This window comes from Ornithorhynchus anatinus, chromosome 3 (genome assembly GCF_004115215.2).
Source record: "Ornithorhynchus anatinus isolate Pmale09 chromosome 3, mOrnAna1.pri.v4, whole genome shotgun sequence".
In the NCBI taxonomy this organism is placed as follows: Eukaryota; Metazoa; Chordata; class Mammalia; order Monotremata; family Ornithorhynchidae; genus Ornithorhynchus; species Ornithorhynchus anatinus.
In genome coordinates this window covers 83,992,530-84,018,604 of record NC_041730.1, presented here as the reverse complement: position 1 = coordinate 84,018,604, position 26,075 = coordinate 83,992,530, and the positions used below count along the sequence as shown (strand labels likewise).

The following is a 26,075-nucleotide window of genomic DNA, read 5'->3' as shown; positions in this document are numbered from 1 at the left end:
CTCCCTTTAAATAGTTTGCAGACTTAGTGAAATGCACAAACCTCTTTAAAGTCAGTGTGTATCGCACATCTCCATACAATACTTGACTTTTCATACTTTTTTACCCTCATAGAACATGCACATCATTGGCATGAAATTAAAATTCGTCATGCACTGATTTAATGGGGTATAGATGTAATGGGCTTTTTGCAGTTAAGATGAAATAATAAGGGACTTTTTGTCAATTCCAGTTTGTTAGGGAACCTAGTTATGAAAGTGATGCATAGACAAAGCTCTGATGAGGGGTTTTTGTTTCTATTGCAGCAAAAATGAATGGGATCATTCTCTCTAACCAATGATGACATTTGGGCCTCAGCCACAGTTTTTTTAAAAAAAAAAAAGAAAGAAAACCCTCCCAGAGGACTGCTAGAGCTAATTCCAGTGGAATTTAATGCTGGGATTCAAAGGAGAGTTAATCATCTCAAAGGCCTTCTATAATAACTATAAATTATTCAGTGCCAGTAGTGACCATTTTGCAACCATTTTGGTTTATTCTTGATGTGGTTTTTTCCCTAACAAATTACACGTTCTTGTTAAAGCTGCAAGCTGAGATCAATCTAAAGCAAACTGTTTCTTTCAGAAGATCACCCTACTTAGAATCTCCTGTGGGACATTTTGAAAACTATGGCAAAACCAACCTTTACCAAGCTTCTCGCCCAGTGATGGGTTTACCCGAGAATACAGTGATGCTCGATGAAATGACACTTCGGCATATGGTTCAGGACTGCACTGCTGTAAAAACCCAGTTACTCAAGTTGAAACGGTTGCTGCATCAGGTTAGTGCACACTGATATTTCACATCTCTAACAGTTTTACTGGTGAAGCATGTGACTGGATATTATTTTCTCCAACTCTTTATGTCGTGAATACTGTGATTTCGTTCAAGATTGTTTAGGACAGAAATGGAAAGGGTAAATGAGAAATTTTAAGAACACATACAGTAGAAGCTTGTTTACATGGTTTGTATAGCATATAGTAGGTTAAATATTAGACACTTACCCACCCATTTCTTGAATAAATTATAACATATGAACCCATCAGTGGTGTTTGAGTGCTCACTGTGTACAGAACAGCTGTATTAAGCGCTTGAGAGAGTACGATACAGCAGAATTGGTAGAAACATTCCCTGCCTACAACGAGCTTACAGTCTAGAGGACTGTAGCAAACTCCCTGATCTGTTAAAATATCGGCAACTTGAAAAAGAGTGGCTTTCCTCTTTCAGTAATATGGTGATGTGTACCTATTTTGATTGCAGGTAATACTTGACTTGATAATATTACACTTAAAGCATCAGATTAGAAGGTATATTTCTCTTTAAGCAAGAAATACAAGAACCAGATGGTTAATAGTGAATGGACATGTTGTCATGCAACACTAAGCAGCAGCATTAAGTAAAATTGAGCAAAGCCATAGACTAAAGTAGAGGAGGTGAATGAATCCGTACTCCAACCACCCCAATATGAGTTCTATAAACAAATGATTTTGCACAGCAATCTCTGAAATAGATTTCAGGTAGTATAGAAGTGTGCATTTGATTATTAAGTATTGAAATTCTGTAGTTCTGTCTGGCTTGGCATGGACTGGTGTGATTTTTATAAAAATTATAATATAAATATTGTCATAAAATAACACTGTCCTAATCACTCAGAAAAGCTGAGAATCAGTGTGACCTGGTGAAAAGAGCACAGGCCTGGGAGTCAGAGGATCGTGGTTCTCAACCCAGCTCCACACATGTCTGATGTGTAATCTTGGGCAAGTCACTTCACTTCCCTCCCTCAGTTACCTCATCTGGAAAATGTGCATTAAGCCAGCAAGGCCCAGATGGGACATGGACTTTGTCCAACCTGATTAGCTTGTATCTCCCCTAGCGCTTAGTACAGTGAAGGGCACCTAGTAAGTGCTAAACATATGCCATAAAAGGAAACAATCAAAAAACAGTGCTCTGCACACTGTACTTGCTTAATAAATACTATTAAGTGATATTTTGAAAAGCACTGAAGAGCAGTACATTTTAAAGTATGTGTATCATGTTTGTACTGTAGTTAAGTACTTTTCAAAATTTTTTTTGAAAAATATAAGCCTATGAATAATTATTACCTAATTTTAATTGAGCCAGAAAATTTTTAAAACAATTTAAAATAAGAGTTTTCAATAATGTGATTACAAAATTACAAGTCCTACAACCTTTAAGAAGATGGGTTTCCAAGTACGGAAGTACTTGTTGGAGCATTAAGTTCTTTTCATGCTGCATTTTTGCAGAAAAAGAGGGCTAGACTTCTTGGATAGTTTGAATGACTCTGTCAAAATTTTTTGCATTTGATCTTTGGAAATTCAGTGATAATGAAGCTAAACCTTCCTGGGTATAATATTATTTTGTCTGGTTGTATCCACATTGGAGGACAGAATAGGATTTGAGATCAGGGCCAACAGGGTTTTGGGAGAAACCCCAAACACTTCCTCCAATTCAGAATTACCATTATTAATATTTTTCCTAATTCAGTGATCCCATTTACCTTGAGAGGAGAAGTAATCAATGGAAACTGCGAGGTGTGAAATTCAAACGATGATCTCTTATTATCCTGAAAGAACAGAGGTTGTGAGTATAGGCTTGTCTTTGATGTGAAATTTTCGTTTTCCAATATTTGAAAGCATCATTTCTGGGAGGAATGAGGGCTCTCCCACCATTATCTTGAATTCCTCTACGGGTGCACACTTGATGAATTAAGCCTGTATTTTTTGTGGTGGGAAACACAGTAACCGGTTTGTGACACTTTGCTATTATGTACCAAAGGATATTAACATCAACTACAGGATGAAACTTCTTGCTTTCTGTACCGTCATAGCTACTTATTGGAAAGCAACTTGGATTTCAAGTCAGTGTAAATGAATGAATGAAGAACAGTGTGACCTAGTGGATAGAGCATGGACCTGGGAGTCGGAAAGACCTCAGTTCTAATCCCGGCTCCGCCACTTGTCTGCTGGGGGACCTTGGGCAAGTAACTTCACTTCTCTGTGTCTCAGTTACCTCATCTGTAAAATGGGGGTTTAGACTGTGAACCCCATGAGGGACAAGGACTTTGTCCAACCTGTTTACTCATAGTGCCTGACACATAGTAAGAGTTTAACAAATATCATAAAAAAACCACAAATATTCTAAATATTCAGCATTTCCATCCTCAGACTCTTAAATGGGCCTAAATGATTCTTTGCTACCCTTGGCCCTCTGAAGGCCAGCTGAAATGAAACTGCTCCCTTCAAGGATCCTTCTGTCTTTGCTTTTGTGGTATAACTTTCTCCTTTCATTCCACTCCCTCTCCCCAACCTATGCACAGTTTTTAAAATTCTTTTCTTGCAAGAATATTCCTAGGGCAATCTTTTTCCGAGAATCATGCTTATTCTTCATTTTCAACTAATTGCAAACTTGTGTATTTCTTTAAATGATGAAATTACTCTGCTAGTCTGTGGATTGTCCATCATCAGTAACTCTTCATGTTGCCCTCTCCTGTGTTAACAGCCCAGAAAGGAAAGTTTCTCAACCCAAGACTCCCCTATGGAATGACTTCTCTTACTACTATGCATAATTGGTCCTCCTTATTTTCTTACAATTTCAATCTGAAACATAAATGTAAAAGCTTTTTTATATTTGTTCCTTTGGCTCCCTTTGTAACAGTAGTTTTTTGAGAATCACGGGTAGTTAAGTGTTTTTACATTTTAAATCTCATTTTTCAAGGACTTTGGATCTAAATGGATGGATTTGAATACATCCATCTATTTAAAGTACTCTGAACATTTTCTTCCCTATTCAAATTTTGGCTTGCCATTGAAAATGGCATTCAGGTTAAATGATCGCTATTAAATTTTTTTGTAAAATCAGAAGCAAAAAAAAAAGCTTTTGCATCTTCACAGTCATTTATTGTTAACTCTCTCACTCATTGGGATGTTTTTCTTGGTCATCTTTTTTTTTAAAAAAAAAACAAAAAAACTTTTAGTACTACTTTTGTTTTAGGGCAACTGCAGTTCCCTCTTGGTTTAAGATTTTCTGATTTTTATCTCAACAGAGACTTGCTATGATTTTGTTTCCTTGACTTAAGCACCTAAAGCATACATTTCAGAAATACAGTTCTATTTTTATGGGAGCTTAAACAATTTTAAAGCATATATAGTGCCTATCAGAATAACAGCTGTCAGAATAATGCGTTGGTTATGCTGTTACATTCTACTCTCCCAAGCGTTCAGTACAGTGCTCTGCACACTCTAAGCACTCAGATATGATTGATTGACTGAAGGGAGTACCCAGGGTGTACTGATCAAATGAGAATTAATCTATCAGTGATATTTACTGAGCATTTACTGGGGCACAGCACTATACTAAGTACTTTAGAAAGTACAGTACAACAGAGTTGGTCAATTGGATCCCTGCTCTCAAAGAGCTAAAACTCTACAGAGGGAGACAGGCATTAAAATAGATTAGGGTTAGGGAAACTAGTAGAATATAAGAATATTTTAGAATAAGTACTGTGGGGCTTGGAAGAGTATCAAAGTGTTTAAGGGGTGCACAGCAAAGTTCAGAGTTCATGCAGAGGAGAGAGCGCTTAGGGAAAATAAAATGCTTAGGCTGGGAAGACCTCTTGGGAGAGATGTGATTTTAGGAAGGTTTAGGAAGGATGCAGGGAGGTCAGCGAGGAAGCTGCTGTGTAGTCAACATGCGTATTGAGGAGTGCTTGGATCCAACCGCGTAGCAATTTGGATGAAGAGAAAAGGGCCAAGTCTAGAGATGTTGTGAAGGAAGATCCAACAGGATTTTGTGACAGTTTGAAGGTGTTGGTTGAATGAGAGAGATGAATTGAGGATACTCTCCAGGTTTCAGACTTGTGAGACAGAGGATGGGGATGCTGTCTACAGTAATAGGAAAGTCAGGGGGATAACAGTGTTTAGGTGGGAAGATGAGTTCTGTTTTGTATATATTAAATTTGAGGTGTCAGCAGGAGGGTGGGAGGCAGAGGAGGAGCCTACAATAGAGATTGAGAATGAGCTGTAAGAGAAATAAGAGGAGATCTAGAAGAGGACAATGCCGGGGAAGCTAAGATTAGAAATGTTTCCAGGATAAGGGGGTGGTCCTCAGTGTCAAAAGCAGCAGAAATTGAGGAGGATTCAGATGGACTAGTTAGTGACCATCAGTGCTTTTACACAATAAGCGCTTAATAAATACGACTGAATGAGTGAATTTGCCAAGAAGGACACATTGGTGTCCTTAAAGAGGACCATTTCCCTGGAGTGGAAGGGACAGAAGCCAGATTGCCAAGATCGTGGAGACAATTGGAAGAGAGGAAGTAGAGGCAGGAAGTATAGACAGCATGCTCAAGAAATTTGAAGGAGAATATGAGAAAAGATGAAATGCCATTCCTAGATCCTAGTCACCCATTGAGGACCTTTCATTCTTTATCCTAAGCCTGGTTGAATCTATTGATATATATGGCATGCATAGCTTCCTGGGGTAACAAATTCAATGCACTTAGACCCACTGTGTGACTCCTCTAAGTCATCTCACAATTTACCCTTTAGTTAATATCAGAAAATTTTTCGTTCTTTATTTTGAGTTCTTGTGTACTACTTGAATACTGATATTTTCAGTCATTCATTTGTATGTAAAACAATGATGGCAATTATGCAGTAGGGATTGAGGCTAATTCAGAAGTCCACGAGTCCAAATTTGACGAATTGAGCGTTAAACATGAAATTTCAAGAGCAGAATACTTTTTATGGCTCTTTCAAAAATCAAGTTACAGACTGTCACCAGTGCCTTCTATTAACCCATTTGCTGTCTGTATTATCCAATGATGGGACAGTTCTCACTTTGCTGCTTTGTTCGGCTGAGAGGGAGGTATTGTGGAAAATGGTGTTATTTTGGTAGTAGTGTATAAAGTAATGTGCAGGTCACTTTGTTGAAAGCAAGCAAGCGCCAGTCTGAGAGGATGCTTGTCCTTTCAAGGAGCAGACTCCCTTTATTGCTCCCTCTGAAATTCCAGCCAACATGCTGTGCTAAAATTGGGTTTCCTTTTTGGTGTCAAATAAGAGCTGAATAACTTAAAGAGAATCAGGAAGCTTTCTAGGGCGTGTTTGAAAGCTTGTCCAAATTCTTGCAGAAGCTAATAACTTAAAAGTCATGGTGCCAAAGTTCTTTTTTAAAGTCAGACAGGAAAGCGCTTTCGGAAATGGCTCAGGAAGGAATTTTTAGATACGTGAGTGACCTTTGATATCAGTTTACTTTATTCTGTCAGGCATCAAGAGTGCAACTCTGAGTGTGGTAGAATTCAGGAAAAAAGATATTGTCTTAAATTTACAAATAATTTAGAGAGGTTGAATCCATTATGTTTTGGTATTTCCTTAAATATAGACCTAAAGTGAGGGAATAGGGAGAAAGTGAAGGAGGGGGGTCAAGTTTGGGGTACGGGGAGCAAGAAAACTGCTAGGAACAAAGGAGGGGAAGCTACCAGGTTGAAGAATTTCCTTACCTGAAGGGCCCTATCATCATGTTAGTTCTGGTTCTGGAGTGGAACCCACCAAATTAAGTGGAAATCTTGGGGGAAACCACCATGAGCTGTTCCATGACTGTATTGTGGGGTTCATCTGTGGATTGTTCATGGGGCTGAGGGTTTGTGTTTAGAGGTGATCGTGACATCTTTTCATCTTAAAAATAGATTTATACTACTCTTATGTGGGTTTCAGTAATGCCTTTTCTTGTCCAATGTCTTCAGAGTTAAAATGAATCATCTGGAGGTAAGATGTTCAAAATCTTCCAATTTGTAAATGCCTTTGTTCTGTTTCCCAACACAGTTGTTTTTCATCTGATATAGAAAGGTAACACATTCTTGTGAAAAGGCAGTATTCATTCTGAGAATAGCAATAGGACAGTCTTATATTATTGATTTTGCTCCACTCCCTCAGTCCCATACCCTTTTGGCTGGACCAAAATCCTAACCTGCCACACTACAGTAAGGAGGATTATCTTCTTGCTTACCTGTTGCCTGTCTGGGTCCCAGTAACTTTTAAAAGATGGCGCATAAATGTGTTAATGTCCAAATCTATCCCTCTCCTGGCATAGATAAAAGGATGAGGGAAAGTTTGGAGGTGTATGCAGCTTGCAACAACTTTATTTCAAAAAGCCTCTGGGAGCCAGGGTCAGGGCAACAGATTGTTTTCTTTTTGTATGGTATTTGTTTATGTGGCAGGCACTGTTCTAAGCTCTGGGGGAGATAAAAGCGATTCAGGTTCGACCCAGTCCATGTCCCACATGGAGCTCATAGTCTTAATCCCCATTTTACAGATGAGGGAACTGAGGCACAGGCAGAGCTGGGATTAGAACCCGGGTCTTCCTGACTCCAAGGCCCGTGTTCCATCTACTAGACCACCCTGCTTTTTGTTGGCTTTCTCCAGGAGCAAGTGAGGCAACCAAATAATAAGTAGGGCCAGGCAGAGAGAGAAGTAGGCAAAGTGGCACATGAGAGGCCTGAGTAGGAAGGGTTAGAAATAATACTATTATTATTATTATGGTATTTGTTCATCAATGAGTGGTCTTTATTGAATGCTTATTGTGTGCAGAGCATTGTACTAAGCACTTAGAGTACAATACCCCAGAGTTGGGAAATACATTCCCTACCCACAATAAGCATACAGTCTGGAGGGGGAGACAGACATTAAAATGAACAAATTACCAAAATGTACAAATGTGCTGTGAGGGTTTGGGGGTGGAGGGAGGTGAATAAAGGTAGCAAGTGAGAGTAATGCAAAAGGGAGTGGGAGAAGAGGAAATGAGGGCTTACTCACGGAGGGACTCTTAGAGGAGATGTGCTTTCAATCAGGCTTTGAAGGTGGGGAAAGAGAGTAATTGTCTGTTGGATAAGAAGGGGGAGAGCATTCCAGGCCAGATGCAGGACATGGGCGAGAGGTCAGTGGTGAGATAGATGAGATCGAGGTACAGTGAGTAGGTTGGCAGGAAAGTATGTGGACTGGGTTGTAGTAGGAGAGCAGCGAGGTAAGATAGGAGGGAGGAAGGTGATTGAATGCTAAAAGAGCTTATATTTGATGCAGAAGTAGATGGGCAACCACTGGAGGTTCTTGTGGAGTGGGGAAACATGAACTGAATGTTTTTGTAGAAAAATGATCCAGGCAGCAGATTGCTTCTGGAACACTAATCTCTCCACCTGCCAACTCTCCTGAGAGTGAAGTGAGGCCAGACATGGGGAAAGGATCCAGGGGACAAGCCCCCACTTTTCCACCCAATATAAGAGACACCACCCACCTCATCGTACAAACATGAGTCTCTGGGCTCTCCCTGGTCTATTTCTGTCTCCCGTGCTTTGTTTTTAGAGCTTAGTTCTCAGTGTCCTTCTTTCTGTCTTCCTCTCAGTGGGTCTGTGGGTCTACTTCTCTATGGGACTGAGATGGCTTCTACTCTTCTTTTGCTTTTCCCGGCATTTTTCCCTCTTTTCCCTCCCTGTCCAACACAGTAGTAGAATTATCCTTCAGTTAGAAGGTGAAATTTTTTGGTGAAATTGCTGTGTGTGAGTCTTTGAGAGAGAATCTCTAGCACGTTTGCATATGTGGGTGATGAAAATATAAGCATGCACTTTTTCTTGGTCTCTTATCATTGCTCAGGCACTGATGATTAAGAAAAGGAAATACATATACCTGAGTTGTTTTTCAGTAGTGGTGCTGATTTAGTAATAATTGTGATATATAAGTGCTTACCACATGCCAAGCAGTGGAGTAGGTACAAACTAATCAGGTTGGACACAGTCCCCGTCTCCCGTGGAGCTCACGGTGTAAGTAGGAGGGAGGACAGGTATTGAATCCCCACTTTGCAGAAGTGAAGTAACTTGCAGGTAACATGGCAGGCAAGTGGCAGAGCCAGGATTAGAACCCAGCTCCTCCAACTCCAAGCCTCCGACTCTTTCCATACTAGGCCACGCTGCTTCTTGGTGCTGAGCCACCCACACTCTCCAGCTTTGTCCTCCTGTGCCACCTGGGTACCTATTGTGAGACTGCTGATAGCCAGAATGAGTTAGTGCAGTCTGGAGTCCCCAACAGAATGCCCCAGCCCTAAACCACAGCAGACACCGCAATGCTGTCATCCTTATGCTAAGCCATTGTTGAATATAAAGGTCCAAGGGGATCATTTCAACTTTCTTGTGAAATCCAAAGAAAAACAAAGAGCCACAGCAACAGCAACAAAAGGATGAATAGAAAGATGATTGTGCTAAGGGCTGGGCCAGGGTTCTCGTAGACTGTGTGCCTTTGGTCCCGACTTCAGGCCATGCTGGCGTGGCTCACTGCCCATCATACAAGGAAGTCCAGGGAGCTCAGGAGAAAGAAAGAGGATTTTGGGACATTTGGGGTAGCAGAATCAGTCTGTGGTGTGGTGGGCAGTCAGCCTGGCCCACTGGCATGGCATGAGGCAAGGTGATGGTGGCTTTGCAAACCCCTTTCTAGTAAACCCCACAGATGTCTCCCCTCCATCCATCCTCTGTCCCACAGTGAAGCTAAAGTCTCTCCAGTTTGTAGTTGTAGCGATTGATATTCTGAGCCATGAGAAGCAGCATGGCTTAGTGGATAGAGCACTGGCCTGGTAGTCAGAAGGAACTGGGTTCTAATCCTGGTTCTGCCACTTATCTGCTGTGTGACCTTGGGCAAGTCATTTAACTTCTCTGTGGACAAGTTACCTCATTTGTAAAATGGGAATTAGAACTATGAGTCCCATGGGGGACAGGGACTGTATCCAACACAATTTGCTTGTATCCACCCTAGTGTTTAGTACAGTGCCTGGCACATAGTGAGCCCTTAACAAATGCCCAAGTAAAACCCAAGTAAAAAACCCAAGTAAGAACCTTGTCTAATTGAATGTCACCAAAATCCCCTTTTAGTCCCAAATAGGTGTTTGTTAATGTTATATTTTAACCATCTGTAAGTTCTGGTTGGTGTTGGATATCTTTTGTCATCCTTTTGAACAATGGGCCCAGTAAGTTATTTGTACAAGCCTACTAGGCAGTAATTCAAACCACCCCCTCAACAACAACAACAACAACAACAACAAAAAAACAAGCCCCAAGGTGTGCAGGAAAGTTTATTATAAGCTGTTTAGATTTCCTTCAGGGGTAGACATTGAGTTTTCAACTTAGAATTTCCATAAAGCATTAGGGGAAAGCAGCTTGTAAACCAAGAATACATTTATTTGAAAAATGCCTCCTAAGGCCCGAGATGTTTTAATCTGTTATGGAACATTAACACTGGTCTCCTGTCCAAAGCACACAGCTTTCAGCAGCTCAATAATTTTCATGTGTCTACAGATCATTGCAAAGGGGGAAAAGGTTATAATGAACAAATACCTACAAAACTTTTAATAAATATTTTCTCCTGGCAGATTTAAGGCACTCTTGCTTCTACATTTTTGTATCTAATTGGAGATTCATTTCATTCTTTTGGGAATATGTTGATATTTCTTGTTTGTATTTACAGGCCAGGCATTTTGAAGTGGCACAAAAATACTGCTGAGGAAATTAATTCTGGAGTGGATTAGCTAAAGAACCCATTCTAACCACGAAATATTTTGTAAATATTAATAAATGATTTAGTATGCATCTGCACAAAAAAGACACAACTCCTGAAATCGGAATGCCTAAAAACAGGATGATTTGTGGCTTTTACTCTTCCCTCTGCTGTTTCGTACTCAATCTCTCTGCATGGTTAGTGACAACAGCCTCACGCCCTTTGGCGGATTATAGTCTTATTTTTTTTTCCTCTATTTCATTTCCATTGATTTCCTGGATCTTCAATCTTACTTTAAATTTCTGAGCTTTGGGGAGTTGCAGAGCCATTGATAAAAATGAACTTTGGTTCTTAGGTTGGTTGATTGGAGAATAAGTAGTAGTAAGTTTTGTTCAGGATGGGGAGAATGTCTGCTCCCACAGGGTAGGGGCCAGAGTGCTCTGAGGGGTCCCTGCGCATAAGCACATATCCTGTTCTAAAAGTTGTTTGGGGCCTGGGACAGTTCTGCTGGGAATTCAGCAAGTTCTATTTGGTTTTTGTTGTCCTTTGTAATCCTTTTAACCAGTGGGCCCAATAGGTTTATTACATAAGTTTACCAGGCAGTAATTCAAGCCACACCCTCAAGAACAAACAATAAAAAAACTTGTCTTTTCAAAGAATGACCCATTTAGAAGCTGCAATGCCTCTAGCTTCATAAGCCAATTTTGAGAGGCATGTGCATGGAGAAAGGGTAGAAGGGAGAAGGGGAGCCTGGAAGGGAAGACGTCTACCAACTCCATTACATGGTATTATCCCACGTGCTCAGTACAGGCCTCTGCACATAGTAAGCACTCAAAAAATACTGTTGTTGAAGATGATGATGTTCTGTCAGCCACAGATATGAAGGGTGTGTTGTTAACTTGATGGAGTGGCAAAGGGGAAAATGCGATTCAGTGAGTTGTAATTTAAACTCACTGAATGCAGAGGTTTTTAAGTTAACCAGCCAAGATGAGCAGCATCACCCATGTGCAGATTGCTTGCTCTCCCTATTTTCAGATCACCTGAGCATGAAAAACCCTGAAGCAGAACAGCCATGAGAGAGAATTACATAATAAAATGTGGAAGACTGTGAAAGGAACTATTACAGGGTGGGGTGGTGCAACAGAGGAAAAAAGTCAAAAAATTTAGAAATAGAAAAGTTGTGTAATGAGTTAGAATTCTGATATATTGAAATTTACATTTTGCAGTTTTGACAATACAAAGCTTAAAAGGCTTTATGAAAAGGCATAAACTTTCTCCATGTTTTATCCATTGTTCTTCTGGATGTCAACCTTCTGCTTTTGATCTTAATATGATGTGTTAATTGAATTTTGACCCCATAACTCTTAGAAGTCTTAGATTTATTCATTCATTCAATCGTATGTATTGAGCACTTACTGTGTGCAAAGCTCTGTACTAAGTGCTTGGGAGAGTACAGTATAACAATAGACACATTCCTGCCCACAGTGTGCTCACAGTCTAGAGGAGGAGACAGACAATACTATAAATAAATAGATTAAATAAAGAAATAAATTACAGATAGAACCTTATGTGCTGTGGGGACGGGAAGAGGATGAATGAGGTTGCAAATAAGACCAGTGCAGAAGGGAGTGGGAGAGGAGAGGAAGGCTTAGCCAGGGAAGGCTTCTTGGAGGACAGGTGCCTTAAATAAGGTTTTGAAGCGGGGGAGAGCAATTATCTGTCCGATATGAATAGGGAGGGCATTCCAGGCCAGAGATAGGATGTGGGCGGGAGCTTCATAAGCCAGCGGAGAGGTAGATGAGATTTATCCAAAAACGTGCCAGTATGCCTAATGCAATGTTTGGACTGATAGAGAATTTCAAAAACATGCAACTTTTTAAAAAAATGTATGAATCCAGAAAGAATGCAATTCAGTTTTTTGCTTACCCAGGCTGGATATGAATTGGTAATAATCGTTAGGAAGAAGACTGAACATTAAGTAAAAAAGTTCAAAAGCATTTACAACGTACAGAGAAGTAACCCCCAAATGAACGTATTTTCACTTATAATTTTCCATTCATGTTTTGAAATCTGGGTCTGTGGTTTGGGTATTTTAAGGGTATTGCAATTCCTGTTTTAAATTAATCTTCATATTCCCAGAAAGGTTTCTGGTAATTTGTTGCATGCTAAAGCAGAAACTTGAATGCTGTTATCCATGAGAAGTAGAGAACTGGAAGGAGAATGGGGCATGATTTTCTGTGGGTTTTTGGAAAGGTAAAAGTTGTTTCTTATGAATTTTCCATTTGGATTTTCTCAAGACAGTAGTTCCAGAAGGAAAATTCCAGATAAGCACTTTCAACCTAAATAACTTAAGGTGCCTATCTGTATCCGTCCCAGTGAAAGCCATGATTTCTCTCTTCTCTGAGCAGTGAAAACTTGTCATGACTTCTCCAGAAATTGGAGTTATGAAATTAGAAAGCATCCGCTGTAGGAACGCCACCTAATTTTAAAAACAGTGTATATACTTGTCCTTTTGAGTATATAAGAAGACATTATCCTATCCATGGCAGATAATGTGACTGACACACTCTTCCATTTAATGGGCCCAAAAAGACATTTTCTTGCTGTGCTTTTGCATTTTGTCCTATACAAGACCTCTCTCACTCTCTTGACCATAAGCTCCTTGTGGATAGGGAACATCTACCAACTCTCATATATTGCACTCTCCCAAGCCCTTAATCAGTGCTCTGCACTCAGTAAGGGCTCAGTAAATTCCATTGATGATGATGATGATCATCTTGGTTTCCTGATCTTTGCAGAATCTCTGCTCCAAGAGCAACCCCTCTCCTGGTTTTTACCCTTTAGGCTGGTGTTTCCTGCTAGTCCCCTGAGCTTTATTGTCTTTAAGATGTTTATTCTGTCTTACAAGTGCTCCTTTTCAATTCCTAGAGAGGTGCTCTCAGTTCGGAACAGTGCTGGGGATGCAGGGATGTGCTCAATAGATATTGTTTTCATGTGAGAATCTCAAATGCTTTGCAAACTTTCCCTGCTATGGTCCTCCTAGCACATAGAAGAAAAGTGTTTTCTAGCCTAAAGCCATTTACGGCGTACTGTTTGTTATAGATTTTCTGTCCACAAGGATGAGGGTTCTAATTCCAGCTAGGGCTGTTTATGAGCCTGCAGAGCAGTCTACTAGGCTTTTGGGGAAAAACAAAAGAAGACTTTACTCAAGGCTTTGAGAAGTTTACAGATTGCAATTCTATTGTATTGTGCTCATCCAAGTGCTTAATACGGTGCTTTGCACACAATAAACAATCAGTGGTATTTGAATGCTTACACTGCTCTGTAGAGAGCAGTGTACTAAGCTCTTGGGAAACCATGATATAGTAGAGTTGGTAGAAACCATCTCTGCCCACAAGCAGCTTACAAGGCAGAAGGTAAGGTGGGTAGGGGAAATGAGGATTTATTTAGGAAAAGCCTCTTAAAGGAGATGGGATTTTTAGGAGGGCTTTGAAGGTTGGTAAAGTGGCCTTCTGTTGGCCATAAAGGAAGAGGAAGTTCCAGGCCAAAGGAAGATATGGGAAAGGGGGTCAGCCGCAGGATGGATGAGAATGAGGTGCAGATAAGATTGACATTAGAAAACTGAAGTATGTGGGTTGGGTTGTGGAAGAAAATCAGTAAGGTAAGGGAGGGGGAGAGCTGATTGAGTGCCTTAAAGCTAATGGTAAGGAGTTTCAGTTTGATGTGGAGGTGGCTAGTCAACCATTGGAGGAATTTAAGATGAGGAGACATAGGACCTGAATGGCTTTTTTTTTTCAAAGAATTGTGGTATATATTAAGCTCTTACTATGTGCCAGGCACTGTACTAAGTTCTGGGGTGGATACAAGCAAATTGGGTTTGACACAGTCCCTCTTCCACATAGTGCTCACAGTCTTAATCCTCACTTTACAGATGAGGTAACTGAGATACTGAGGTACAGAAAATAATAAATTCTCATATTTGTTAAGCATTTACTATGTCCCAAGCACCATACCAAGCTACTGTACTAAGACAATCAAGTCACACACAGTCCCTGTCCCACAAGGGGTTCACAGTGTAAAGTGGAGGGAGAACAGGTATTGAGTCCTCATTTTACAGATGAGGTAATTGAGGCACAGAGAGGCTAAGCAACTTGCCCAAGGTCTCACAGTAGACAAATGGCAGAGTTGGGGTAAGAACCCGGATCCTTCTGATTCCCAGGCCCATGCTCTATCCACTAGGACACACTGTTCCTCTGATAAGTGATAAATACCATTTATTGATTGGGACACTGGCCTAAAAACTATGCAGTCTTGTTTGGTTAGAGTGTAAGCTTCTTGTGGTCAGGGAACATGTCTTGTGCTTCTGATTCATTTCATTCATTCATTCAATAGTATTTATTGAGCGCTTACTATGTGCAGAGCACTGTACTAAGCGCTTGGAATGGACAAATCGGCAATAGAGACAGTCCCTGCCCTTTGACGGGCTTACAGTCTAATCGGGGGAGACAGACAGACAAGAACAATGGCAATAAATAGAGTCAAAGGGAAGAACATCTCATAAAAACAATGGCAAATAAATAGAATCAGGGTGATGTACATCTCATTTCATTTGTTGTTGTATTTATTGAGTGCTTACTGTGCAGAGCACTGAACTGAGTGCTTGGAAAGTACAATTCAGCATCAGAGGCAATCCCTGCCCACAAGGGGCTTACAGTCTAGAAGAGGGAGACAGACATCAAAACAAGCAAGCAGGCATCAATAACATCCATATAAATCAATAGAATTAAAGATATATATACACATCAGAACAAGTACAGTGGACCACATTCATAGGTACTCAGTCAAAAAACCTCAGGTCCCTCACTGGTAAAATGGGCGTGGCTCAGTGGAAAGAGCCCGGTGTTGGGAGTCAGAGGTCTTGGGTTCGAATCCTGGCTCTGCCACCTGTCAGCTGTGTGACTGTGGGCAAGTCACTTAACTTCTCTGGGCCTCAGTTACCTCATCTGCAAAATGGGGATGAAAACTGTGAGCCTCACATGGGACAACCCAATGACCTTGTATCTACCCCAACGCTTAGAACAGTGCTCTGCATGTAGTAAGCACTTAACAAATGCCAACATTATTATTATTATGGGGATTAAAAGTGTAAGTCCCATGTGGGATAGGGACTGTGTCCAGCCTGATTAACTTGAACCTATTCCAGCACTTAGAACAGTGCTTGGCACATAGTAAGCGCTTAAGAAGTACTCTCATTATTAGGGCAGGGGGCAACCGAGCGGCAGCCCGAAGAGGTTCCCACCCTAGTGGCTGCACATGCCAGGAGGTGTCCGCTCAGGGCTAGGCTCAGTTCCTGGAGGAGCTGCGGGTCCTGGTCCTCATTCATCCACATTGTCCCCTGCCTGACAGATCTTACTGGGGTTCATTCATTCAATCAATCGTATTTATTGAGCGCTTACTGTGTGCAGAGCACTGTACAATTGGAAAATACAATTCGGCAACAGATAGACAGTCCCTACCTGACAATGGGCTCACAGTCTAGAAGTGGGGAGGCTTCCCCTCCTCACCCAAACTGTGCAAGGCTGGCGTGGGAACCCTGGCCACTCTTTAGGTCCTCTCTCTTCCCCCTTACCACAAAATATTCTGCACAAGCGTTCCTAGTCGTCAAATGGAAGGGCGTGAACTACTGCTAAGGACAGCAGCACTGCTTCAACAGCAGGAAGACGAGCACACTTTAGCACCCTAAAAAATAAGATTTAATAGACAGAGCGTTTAGCTACCTGCAGCCATGGGGGAGGACCGAAGGAGAGGGAGGGGAGAGAGTGGGGAGAAGATGGGGGGAGCGGGGGAGGCAGAGGGGATCCAGCTGGCATGGCGGACGTGCAGGCTCCTCTTTTGGACTGCCCATCCCAACTTCCCCTAAGTCAAAGCTGAGCCACTGGAACGAGCCCTCTGAGAGCGGGTCGTACTGTGAGTAGGGGCAAAACAGCGCTCTGAGGCTGGGCTCAACTGGAAGACTGTGGTCGGCTGGTGGCAGCAGACCTTGAGGCCGGCACTGAGCCGTGCGTGGCGGCTGGAGCGCTGCTCCGAGAGCACAGTCCGACATGCTTTCCCCTGCTCATCCAACAGCCGCCTGCTTTTTCATAGAGGAGAAATTCAAAGCTGTCGCAGCGTCAAGGGAAACAGGGAAGGGAGGAAGGATCGGATGGCGAGGACTATGCATTGATGATATTGCAGCATTTGAAGACAAATGTTTCGATTGCTATCTTCTGTCAGGAGCTGTCTTCCTAATGTTCCAGCAGTGGCCCTAATGCTAAGATTAGGAAACATGCGGTTGGAAGCAGCGTGGCTTAGTGGAAAGAGCACGGGCTCGGGAGTCAGAGGTCATGGGTGCTAATCCCGCCTCTTCCACTTGTCAACTGTGTGACTGTGGGCCAGTCACTTCACTTTTCTGTACCTCACTTACCTCATCTGTAAAATGGGGATTGAGACTTTGAGCCCCACATGGGACAGGGATTGTGTCCAACCTGATTTGCTTGTATCCACACCAACGCTCAGTACAGATCTTGGCACATAGTAAGCGCTTAACAAATTCCACAATTATTACTATTATTAGTGGGAAAAACACAGGTCCAGGAGTCGGGAAGACCTGAGTTCTAATACCAACTTTGCCACCTGTCTGCTGTGTGACCTTGGGCAAGTTATTTAACTTTATTCCTCAGTGCCCTCATCAGTAAAATGGGGATTAAGACTGTGAGCCCCATGTGGGACAAGGACTGTGTCCAATCTGATTAACTTGTATCTACCCCAGCACTTAGAACAGTGCCTGGTATTCAGTAAGCATTTAAGAAATGCGGTAAAAAAGTTGGCATCTATAAATGACCTCTAGAAGTGGGGGGTGGCAGGGCCTAAGACTGACCCCTAAATCCTGTTCTTCAGTTTCCACCCCCTCTTAGGCCTCTGCTGCTGCCTTGGGGAGTGTGAGGATAGAAGATGGAAAGGTATGGGGAGAATGGTAAATTTAAGCTTGGGAAGAAAGAGCAAGGGAGCCATACTGGTGGCAATTCTAAGAAAGGCGAGGCTAAGGCAAGAGGGAGAAGAACTTACAGAGAGGGATTTACCTGCAAAAGCCATGAAAGTGAAAGCAGAGCATATATCACTTGAATAAGAAGTGATTTCTGCCAGGATTATTTCATTTTATTTATTTCATTTCTTTATTCATATCTCAAGCCTTTGAAAGCCTCACAGTATATTAAAAACAAGCTACTTATCCGCCCTCATCACATTGGTTGCGAAAGTGAGTTTCAGAGTAGCTAGCTAGGGCGTATATTGCAGGGTAAAAATGAAGAGGTGTTTTATTGCTGGGATGTTCAACATTACTTATAACTTTGTTTGGGACCATTCTGTGTTTGTGTTAACTAAACTGATATTTCATATCCTGTATTTACTCACATAATTGCCTTCCTTGCATAATTCTCCCCAGGCCCCTGGTTTTTGAGGAGAAAATATGAGATTATTTTTGTAAACAGTGAGAGTTTTATAGAAACTCCAGGGACGAAGGGGAAATGGAGGCTGAGTTTCTTTGTGAGCACGTTAGGGTAGAAAGAAGAGAGGGGTCAGAGCATGCAGGGTTAGAAAGAAGAGAAGGATCAAACCATGCATGAAAGTTGCAGTTACAAATTCATCACAGTTTCTTCACTGATAGAGAAGCAGCGTGGCTTAGTGGAAAGAGCCCGGGCTTGGGAGTCAGAGGACATGGGTTCGAATCCCGGCTCTGCCACTTGTCAGCTGTGTGACTGTGGGCAACTCACTCAACTTCTCTGTGTCTCAGTTACCTCATCGGTAAAATGGGAATTAGGAATGTGAGCCTCATGTGGGACAATCTGATTACCCTGTATCCACCCCAGTGCTTAGAACAGTACTCTGCACATAGTAACTGCTTAGCAAGTGCCAACATTATTATTATTATTATTTTTGCCAATCTGGGGTAGGAAGAGGAGAAGGGAGAAGGGTTAATTCATTGAGTGCCTATTGTATGCAGCATTTGGGAGAGCACTGTGGAAGAGAGACAGTATCAAATGCCCTTTACCTTTCTATTCCTTTCCTGTTTATTTTTCCTCCTCTTTCTCCTGCCTTCTTTTTTTGCTTGACTAGACTCCCCACATATTAGCCCCTCCTCTGTGGCTACATATCATGTAAGAAACTTTGGTATTTGTAATTCATCTCGGCAAGGATGGTTTTTAGGCAGAATTATAGTATGTTCCAGTATCGTGATTATTTCATGAGAAGAATTGTGCCCTAGAAACTTTCTTCATCCTCATCACAATTGATACCACCACCAACCTGTCTCTGTTTAGATTGTGAGCCCGTTATTGAGCAGGGATTGTCTCTATCTGTTGCCAAATTGTACATTCCAAGCGCTTAGTATAGTGCTCTGCACATAGTAAGCGCTCAATGAATACTGTTGAATGAATGAAGCCTATAGTCATGACATTATCCCTGAGTCCTCCCTCTCCTTCAACCCCCAAATTCAGTGACACACCAAGTCCTGTTAGTTCTTCCTGCACAACACTTCTTGGATCTATTCCTTCTCCATTCCAGTGGTCACCACTCTGTGCAAGCACCTGTAATAGCCTGGCTTCCCTCTAAACTGTAAACTCATGGGCAGGGAGTGTATCTACCAACTCTGCTAGATTGTACTCTACCAAGCACTTAGTACAGTACTCTGCACACAGTAAGTGCTCAGTAAATAAGATTGATTAACTGCTGCATCAATATCCTTAGTGATTGGGCTGCCCAGAGAGAGTCCCCAGGCTTTTTAGGCTCCTCCACGTTGGAATGTCTGATTCGGTCAGAGTCAAAGGAATCATTTCTGGCCCTTTTCTGTTGTTGTAGGAGTGAAGCAGAACTGGGGGGGTTAGTCCCCAGTCTTTGTTGTCACGTTTGACGATACAGAGAGAGATCTGCAGGTTGAAGTCAGAACGTGCTTCCGGTCCACTGGGGAACTTCCAGCTCATCAGGTTATGAGCACCGTAAAAAGTTTTTGAGACCGTAGTTCAGGAATTGCTCTATGCAGATGACTGTGCTCTGGAGACGCATACACGAGAAGACGGGCAAATGCTTTGCCGATTCAGCACCGTGTTAAGGGCCGACAATAAATCTGAAGAAACAGAAGTTATGTATCAGCCTACACCTGGGAAACCCTACACACAGCCAGAAGTTTTCATCAGCAACACAGACTTTGAAGCAGTTTCCGTTAATTCTGCTAGGTGGCCAAAATGTTGTTCAGTTATGCATGGGAGAGAGAGAAAATAATAAGAAAGGTTGGCATAATCTTTGGCAGATTGCACAAGGAAGTGTGGTGACAATGAGGCCTCCGGTGCCAAATCAATTTGAAAGTCTAACAAGGTTCTTTTTTAGGGCATTAGTTAAGCACTAACTACGTGCCAGACACTGTTCTAAGCGCTGGGAGAGATACAAGCTAATCAGGTTGGACCACATGGGACTCACGATCTTAATCCACATTTTACAGATGAGGTAACCGAGGAACAGAGAATTGAGGTGACTTGCCCAAGGTCACCCAGGAGATGAGTGGTGAAGCTGGGATTAGAACCCAGGTCCTTCTGACTCCCCTGCCTGTGCTCAATCCACTTGGCCACGTTGCTTCTCTTGTGGAGTCCATTCTTCCAAAACTATGAGACCGGAACCTACCTATCTAGCTTCTGTGCCATCTATGAACCGTGCCAAACAAATGGTAGATAGGACAAGTTGATCAACAACAAAGTCCTGGAATGCAGTCAGATTTATTACCAGGCTCTCCCCAACACAGATCCACTGGGTGGGACGTGTGAGGAGAATGGATGACTGCAAGGTACCCGAGCCGCTGTTACGTGGAGAAGTATATGGAGCACACCCAAATTGGGAAGGCGGAAGAAACATTTTAAAGTCATGGTAAAACACAGGCTCAAACAGTCCAACGCAGCAGTGGAATGTTAGCCGACCATCACAGCGGACAGGACGGGAGAGCCTGGTGGGCAGAAATCAGTGAGGGCATTTTTCTCCTAGTGTCAAAGACAAGGAAAGAGCCAGTGTACGACAAGCTGGTTAGGGTGTCAGGGATTTCATTTTTATGATATTTGTTAAGCGTTTACTATGTGTCCAACACTGTTCTAAGTGCTGGGGTGGGCACAAGTCAGGTCGGACACAGTCCGTGTATCACATGGGGCTCACGGTTTAGGAGGGAGAGCAGGAATTGAATCTCCATTTTAAGGTTGAGGAAACTGAGGCACAGAGAAGAATAATAATGATCATGGTATTTGTTGAGCACTTACTATGTGTAAAACACTGTTCTAAGTGCTGGGGGCGGTACAAGTCAGTTAGGTCCGACGCAGTCCCTGTATCACATGGGGCTCACAGGTTAAGTAGGAGGGAGAGCAGGAATTGAGTCCCCATTTTAAAGTTGAGGAAACAGGCACAGAGAAGAATAATGATAATTATGGTATTTGTTAAGCACTTACTATGTGCCAAGCACTGTTCTAAGCCCTAGGGTAGATACAGGGTAATTCCCACGTGAGGCTCACACTGTTTAATCCCCATTTTTCAGATGAGATAACTAGAGACACAGAGAAGTTAACTAGCTTGCACAAGGTCACACAGTAGACAAGTGGCGGAGGTGGGATTAGAACCAATGTCTTCTGAGTCCTAACCCCATGCTCTTTCCACTAAGCCTTCCCGCTTAGTCAAGTGAATTGCCCAAGGTCACACAACAGATAAATTGAAGACCTGGGATTGGAACCCAGGTCCTCTGACACCAATGCCCATACTCTTTCCACTAGTCCACTCTGCTTCTCCTAACAATGAGGGAGATGTGTCCATCCTGAACTGGTCACTTCAGCCATACCTGCTACATGGTTAAAACCTCACTCATTCCTCCAATACCTGTCAGAACTCAATTGTGATAATTGAGAAGCAGCATGGCTCAGTGGAAAGAGCCCGGGCTTGGGAGTCAGAGGACATGGGTTCTAATCCTGGCTCAGCCACTTAGCTGTGTGACTTTGGGCAAGTCACTTAACTTCTCTGTGCCTCAGTTCCGTCATCTGTAAAATGGGGATTAAGACTTTGAGCCCCAAGTGGGACAACCTAATTACCTTGTATCTGCCCAGCGCTTAGAACAGTGCCTGGCACATAGCGCTTAAGAAATACCAAAATTATTATTATTAAAGCCAGCCTGGCACTGACCCCATTGCCGCCCAGCCTCTCCTGTTGCAAGATAGGGCTGTGAATGCCAGGGATCTGGGACATTCCTGATAGGCGTGGGGGTCGGGGGAGGGCAGGATGGTTCCCTCTAGACTGTAAGCTCATTGTGGGCAGGGAACATTCATTTGCTCATTCAGTTGTATTTATTGAGTGCTTACTGTGTGCAGAGCACTGTACTAAGCACTTGGAATGTACAATTCGGCAACAGAGATAATCCCTGCCCAGCAACAGGCTCACAGTCTAAAAGGGAAAAGCAGTGTGGCTTAGTGGAAAGAGCATGGGCTTAGGACCTCCGCCACTTGTCTGCTGTGTGACCTTGGGCAAGTCACTTAACTTCTCCGTGCCTCAGTTATCTCATCTGTAAAATGGGGATTAAAACTGCGAGCCCCCCGTGGGAAAATCTGATTACCTTGTATCTACCCCAGCGCTTAGAACAGTGCTCAGCACGTAGTAAGCGCTTAACAAATACCATAAACATCTCTACCGACTTTATTTTGTACTCTCCCAAGCGCCTAGTCAGTGTTCTGCACATAGTAAGTGCTCAATAACTACCATTGGTGGAACAGTTGCCCTCAGTGAGTAGAGGAAGGGGAGCAGAAAAAGGCTAGGCCGTCCTTCTGCTCACCCCTGGGAGTGATCTACCCCTTGGCATACTTTGCAGCACTCCTACTTGGTGCCCAGACCTTTTGCCTCATAGCTTCCAGAGTGGAGGGGCAGAGCCAAGACCTATGGCCTGCCACGCTTTCTCCCAGCACACTTTCTTGCATCCATTGAAAACCCCAGGAAGATGTCTCAGGCCAAGCTTTGGTTCCCATCACTGACCCCCTCCATCACGGATAAGTCATGTGTACATTGGGGGACACATTGTGGTTTTCCCACCTGGATGAGGATTGTATCTGCCTTTTTTCTTCTCTGCAATAACACTGGTTCTGAGGGCTGAAAATAATAACAGCAATATAATAATGAGAGTTAAGGACTTTTTAATGGTATTTGTTAAGCGCATACTATGTGCCAGGTATTGCACCAAGTTAGTCAGGTCCCACATAGGGCTCACAATCGTAATCCCCCTTTTACAGATGAGGCAACGGAGGCCCAGTGAAGTGACTTGCCCAAGGTCACACAGCAGATGAGTGGCGGAGTGGGGATTAGAACCCAGGTCCTTCTGCCTTCCAGGCCTGTGTTCTGTCCACTAGGACACACTACTTCTCTATTATGTACCAATCATTGCGTTAATAATAATAATATAATAATGTTGGTATTTGTTAAGCACTTACTATGTGCCAAGCACTGTTCAAAGCGCTGGGGTAGATACAAGGTAATCAGGTTGTCCCACGTTGGGCTCACAATCTTAATCCCCATTTTACAGATGGGGTAACTGAGGCACAGAGAAGTTAAGTGACTTGCCCAAAGTCACACAGCTGATAAGCGGCGGAGCTGGGATTCGAACCCATGATCTTGCCACTAAGCCATGCTGCTTCTCAGTTAAATTCTGGTTTAGATACAAGATAATCAGAGAGTACACTGACCCTGTCCCACAGTTGGGTACTGATTGGGGGAGGCAGCAGAGTAAAGCTCATTAAAGGACTAGAAGAGGGCGGAATGGGAGTCTGATGGACCTATAGACTGTAAGCTTCTTGTGGGCAGGGAACTTGTCTACCAACTCTTTTGAATTGAATTCTTCCCAGTGCTTATTACAGTGCTCTGCACACAGTATGTGCTCAATAAATACCCTTGATCGATGGACTCTGAGGGCAGAATTAGAGTGGACAATATAACTGGACTTTCCTTTGCTCTTCTGGTGGCAGGGGTTGGGGCTCTGATGGGTTACCTGTCAGGAAAAGGGGAAAGAGAACCCACTCCAGACCAAGTGTCCTTCTCTTTAAGAGATGAGTAAGGTGGAGGAAGGGGAGAGAGAGAATTGAGCTGGACCCAAATAATAATATAATTATGGCATTTAAGTGCTTACTATGTGCCAGCCACTGTACTAAGTGCTGGGCTGGGTACAAGCTAATCAGGTTGGACACAGTCCCTGTCCCACATGGGGCTCACAGTCTGAACCCCCATTTTACAGATGAGGAAACCAAGGTCCAGAGAATGGAAGTGACTCGCCCAAGGTCACACAGCAGACAAGTGGCAGCGGTGGGATTAGAACCCCTGACTTTCTGACTCCCAGGTGCGTGCTCTATCCACTACGCCAGGCTGCTTCTCAGAGATGTTTGGTGGTACATCCAGGCGGCAAAGGATGAGGAGAGAATGAAGGGAGGGAACTAAAGTAGAAGAGAAGATTGTGGAGGGTGGGGAGGGAGGGTGCCCAGCAGGGAGGGAGGGCACCCTAGTCCAGCCACGAGCAGCTCAGCTGCTCGGGATGACAGAGGCAGTGTCAGTTTGTGCTCCCCTCCAACCTGCCCCGTGTCCCCGGCCGCTCACCATTGGGCATTCCTGGAGGTTTTGGATGCCCGTCGTTGCAGCCGCCCCACCTGGCGCTCTGGCCGTAGCCCTTGCCCCTCCGCCTTCGGCCGGGTCTCCGAGGCCCAGGGGCCGCTCAGCACGGAGTGGAGCCTGAGCAGCCTCACCACTGGCACCCAACATCCCGCAGCAACCTCACCACGCCCACAGAGCGGGCCAGGAGGAGCCGCGGAAAGGATGCACGAGCAATCCCTAGGGCACAAGGACACTTAGTCTAAGAGGGAGAACGGACCCAGCGGGGAATAATGGTAAGCTAATTCAGGTAGAAGTAGGAAAAGTGATATTTCATGCCTGCAACTCCTTCCCCCCTTCATAGATGACCAACCACCATTCTCCGTACCTTCAGGGGCTTTTCCAACTTCACATCCCTGACTAAGCCCTCATTTCTCTTACTCCTGTCTGCTTCACCTGTGCAGTGGGATCTGCACCCTTTAAGCACTTGGTATTCTTCCCACCCTCAGTGCCACAGGCCTCATGAGCATATCTGTGATTTATTTTAATGTCTGTCTCTCCCACTAAACTATAAGCTTCTTGTGGGCTGGAACACACCTACCGACTCCGTTATATTGCCTCCCAAGTGTTTAATATGGAGCTCTGCAAATAGTAATGCAGGGTAAATGCCAGTGATTGATGTTAAAAGCAGCTCACACAGTCTTTTTACATTTTCAGCACTTGCTTGATTTCTAATACTTTACAAAAATATTTCACATATACCCTTTCTTTGCATCCAAAGGTACATGTTCATTTACAACTGAATGTATAAGACATTTTAAAGCTGGTCTTATTTTCCCAACTCTTCTCCTTTTATCCTCATACTATCCCTGTGAGGTAGGGAGAGTCAGCATTATCCTCCTCATTTTCAAAGGCACAGGGAGGTTAAATGACTTGCCCAAGGGCGTACAAGCCTGTGGCAGAACTGATACTCCAGATTTGCCAACTTCCCGAGTTGGGTTCTTTTCACCACACTAGGGGTCTGTGACCCTTTTTGTGCAGAGCAGCAAAAAAAAAAAAAGGAAACTTGGAACAAATGGTGCATGGAGTCAATCACAGAAATTAAGCACACATTTAATGAACATTAATGTAATTTCATTGTGGTGGTATAATTGTGAAGTAATAATGAAGAGAAAAGATATATATAATGAAAAGATATATATATATATATATTTTTTTATGACGAGAGGAGGCAACGAAAGAAGGAGAAAAATCAATGAAACAGTGAGACAGATAAAAAAACACCCCAGTAGGAGCTGAGGATGGGTAGAAGCAGGGTCTTGTGGGGCTCTGAGCGCCCCTTGGCTCTACCAGGCACCATAGAGGAAACCCTGCCTCCAAAGAAGTAAAGGGCAGGTAGAACATTTAGAATGTCAAAAAGCTTGGGCAGATAGGAGACAGGTAACAGAAGCCACTGAGTATAAAGAAATGTACAAAAGTGCTGGGTGGGGGGTAAGGGTGGGGCAAGAACCCAAGTGTTTAGGGAGGGGAATAAGAGAAGCAGCGTGGCCTAGTGGATAGAGCCTCGGCCTGGGAGTCAGAAGGAGCTGGGTTCTAATTCCAGCTTCACTACTTGTCTGCTGTGTGACCTTGGGGGAGTCACTTGACTTCTCTGTGCCTGTTACCTCATCTGTAAAATGGGGATTAAGACTGTGAGCCTCATGTGGGACATGGAATGTGTCCAACCTGATTATCTTATATCTACCCGAGTGCTTAGTACAGGGAACATATTAACAGATATCACATTCTTATTGCAGGAATTAAGGCAAAATACTGTTACCTCA

The 26,075-nt window shown here is 43.2% G+C and overlaps 1 protein-coding gene across 10 annotated transcripts in view; it reads left to right on the top strand.

Annotated features, from left to right (window-relative positions):
* CCSER2 (coiled-coil serine rich protein 2) overlaps positions 1-26,075 on the top strand; it is a 207,692-nt gene that overhangs the window by 119,474 nt on the left and 62,143 nt on the right. For 9 of the 10 annotated variants that reach the window (XM_029059679.2, XM_029059681.2, XM_029059678.2 and 6 more), the window contains one exon: positions 620-815. In XM_029059679.2, the coding sequence (XP_028915512.1) occupies positions 620-815 (196 nt within the window). The remainder of the gene's footprint in view (positions 1-619; positions 816-26,075) is intronic. The other variant, XM_029059680.2, reaches the window with a different exon arrangement.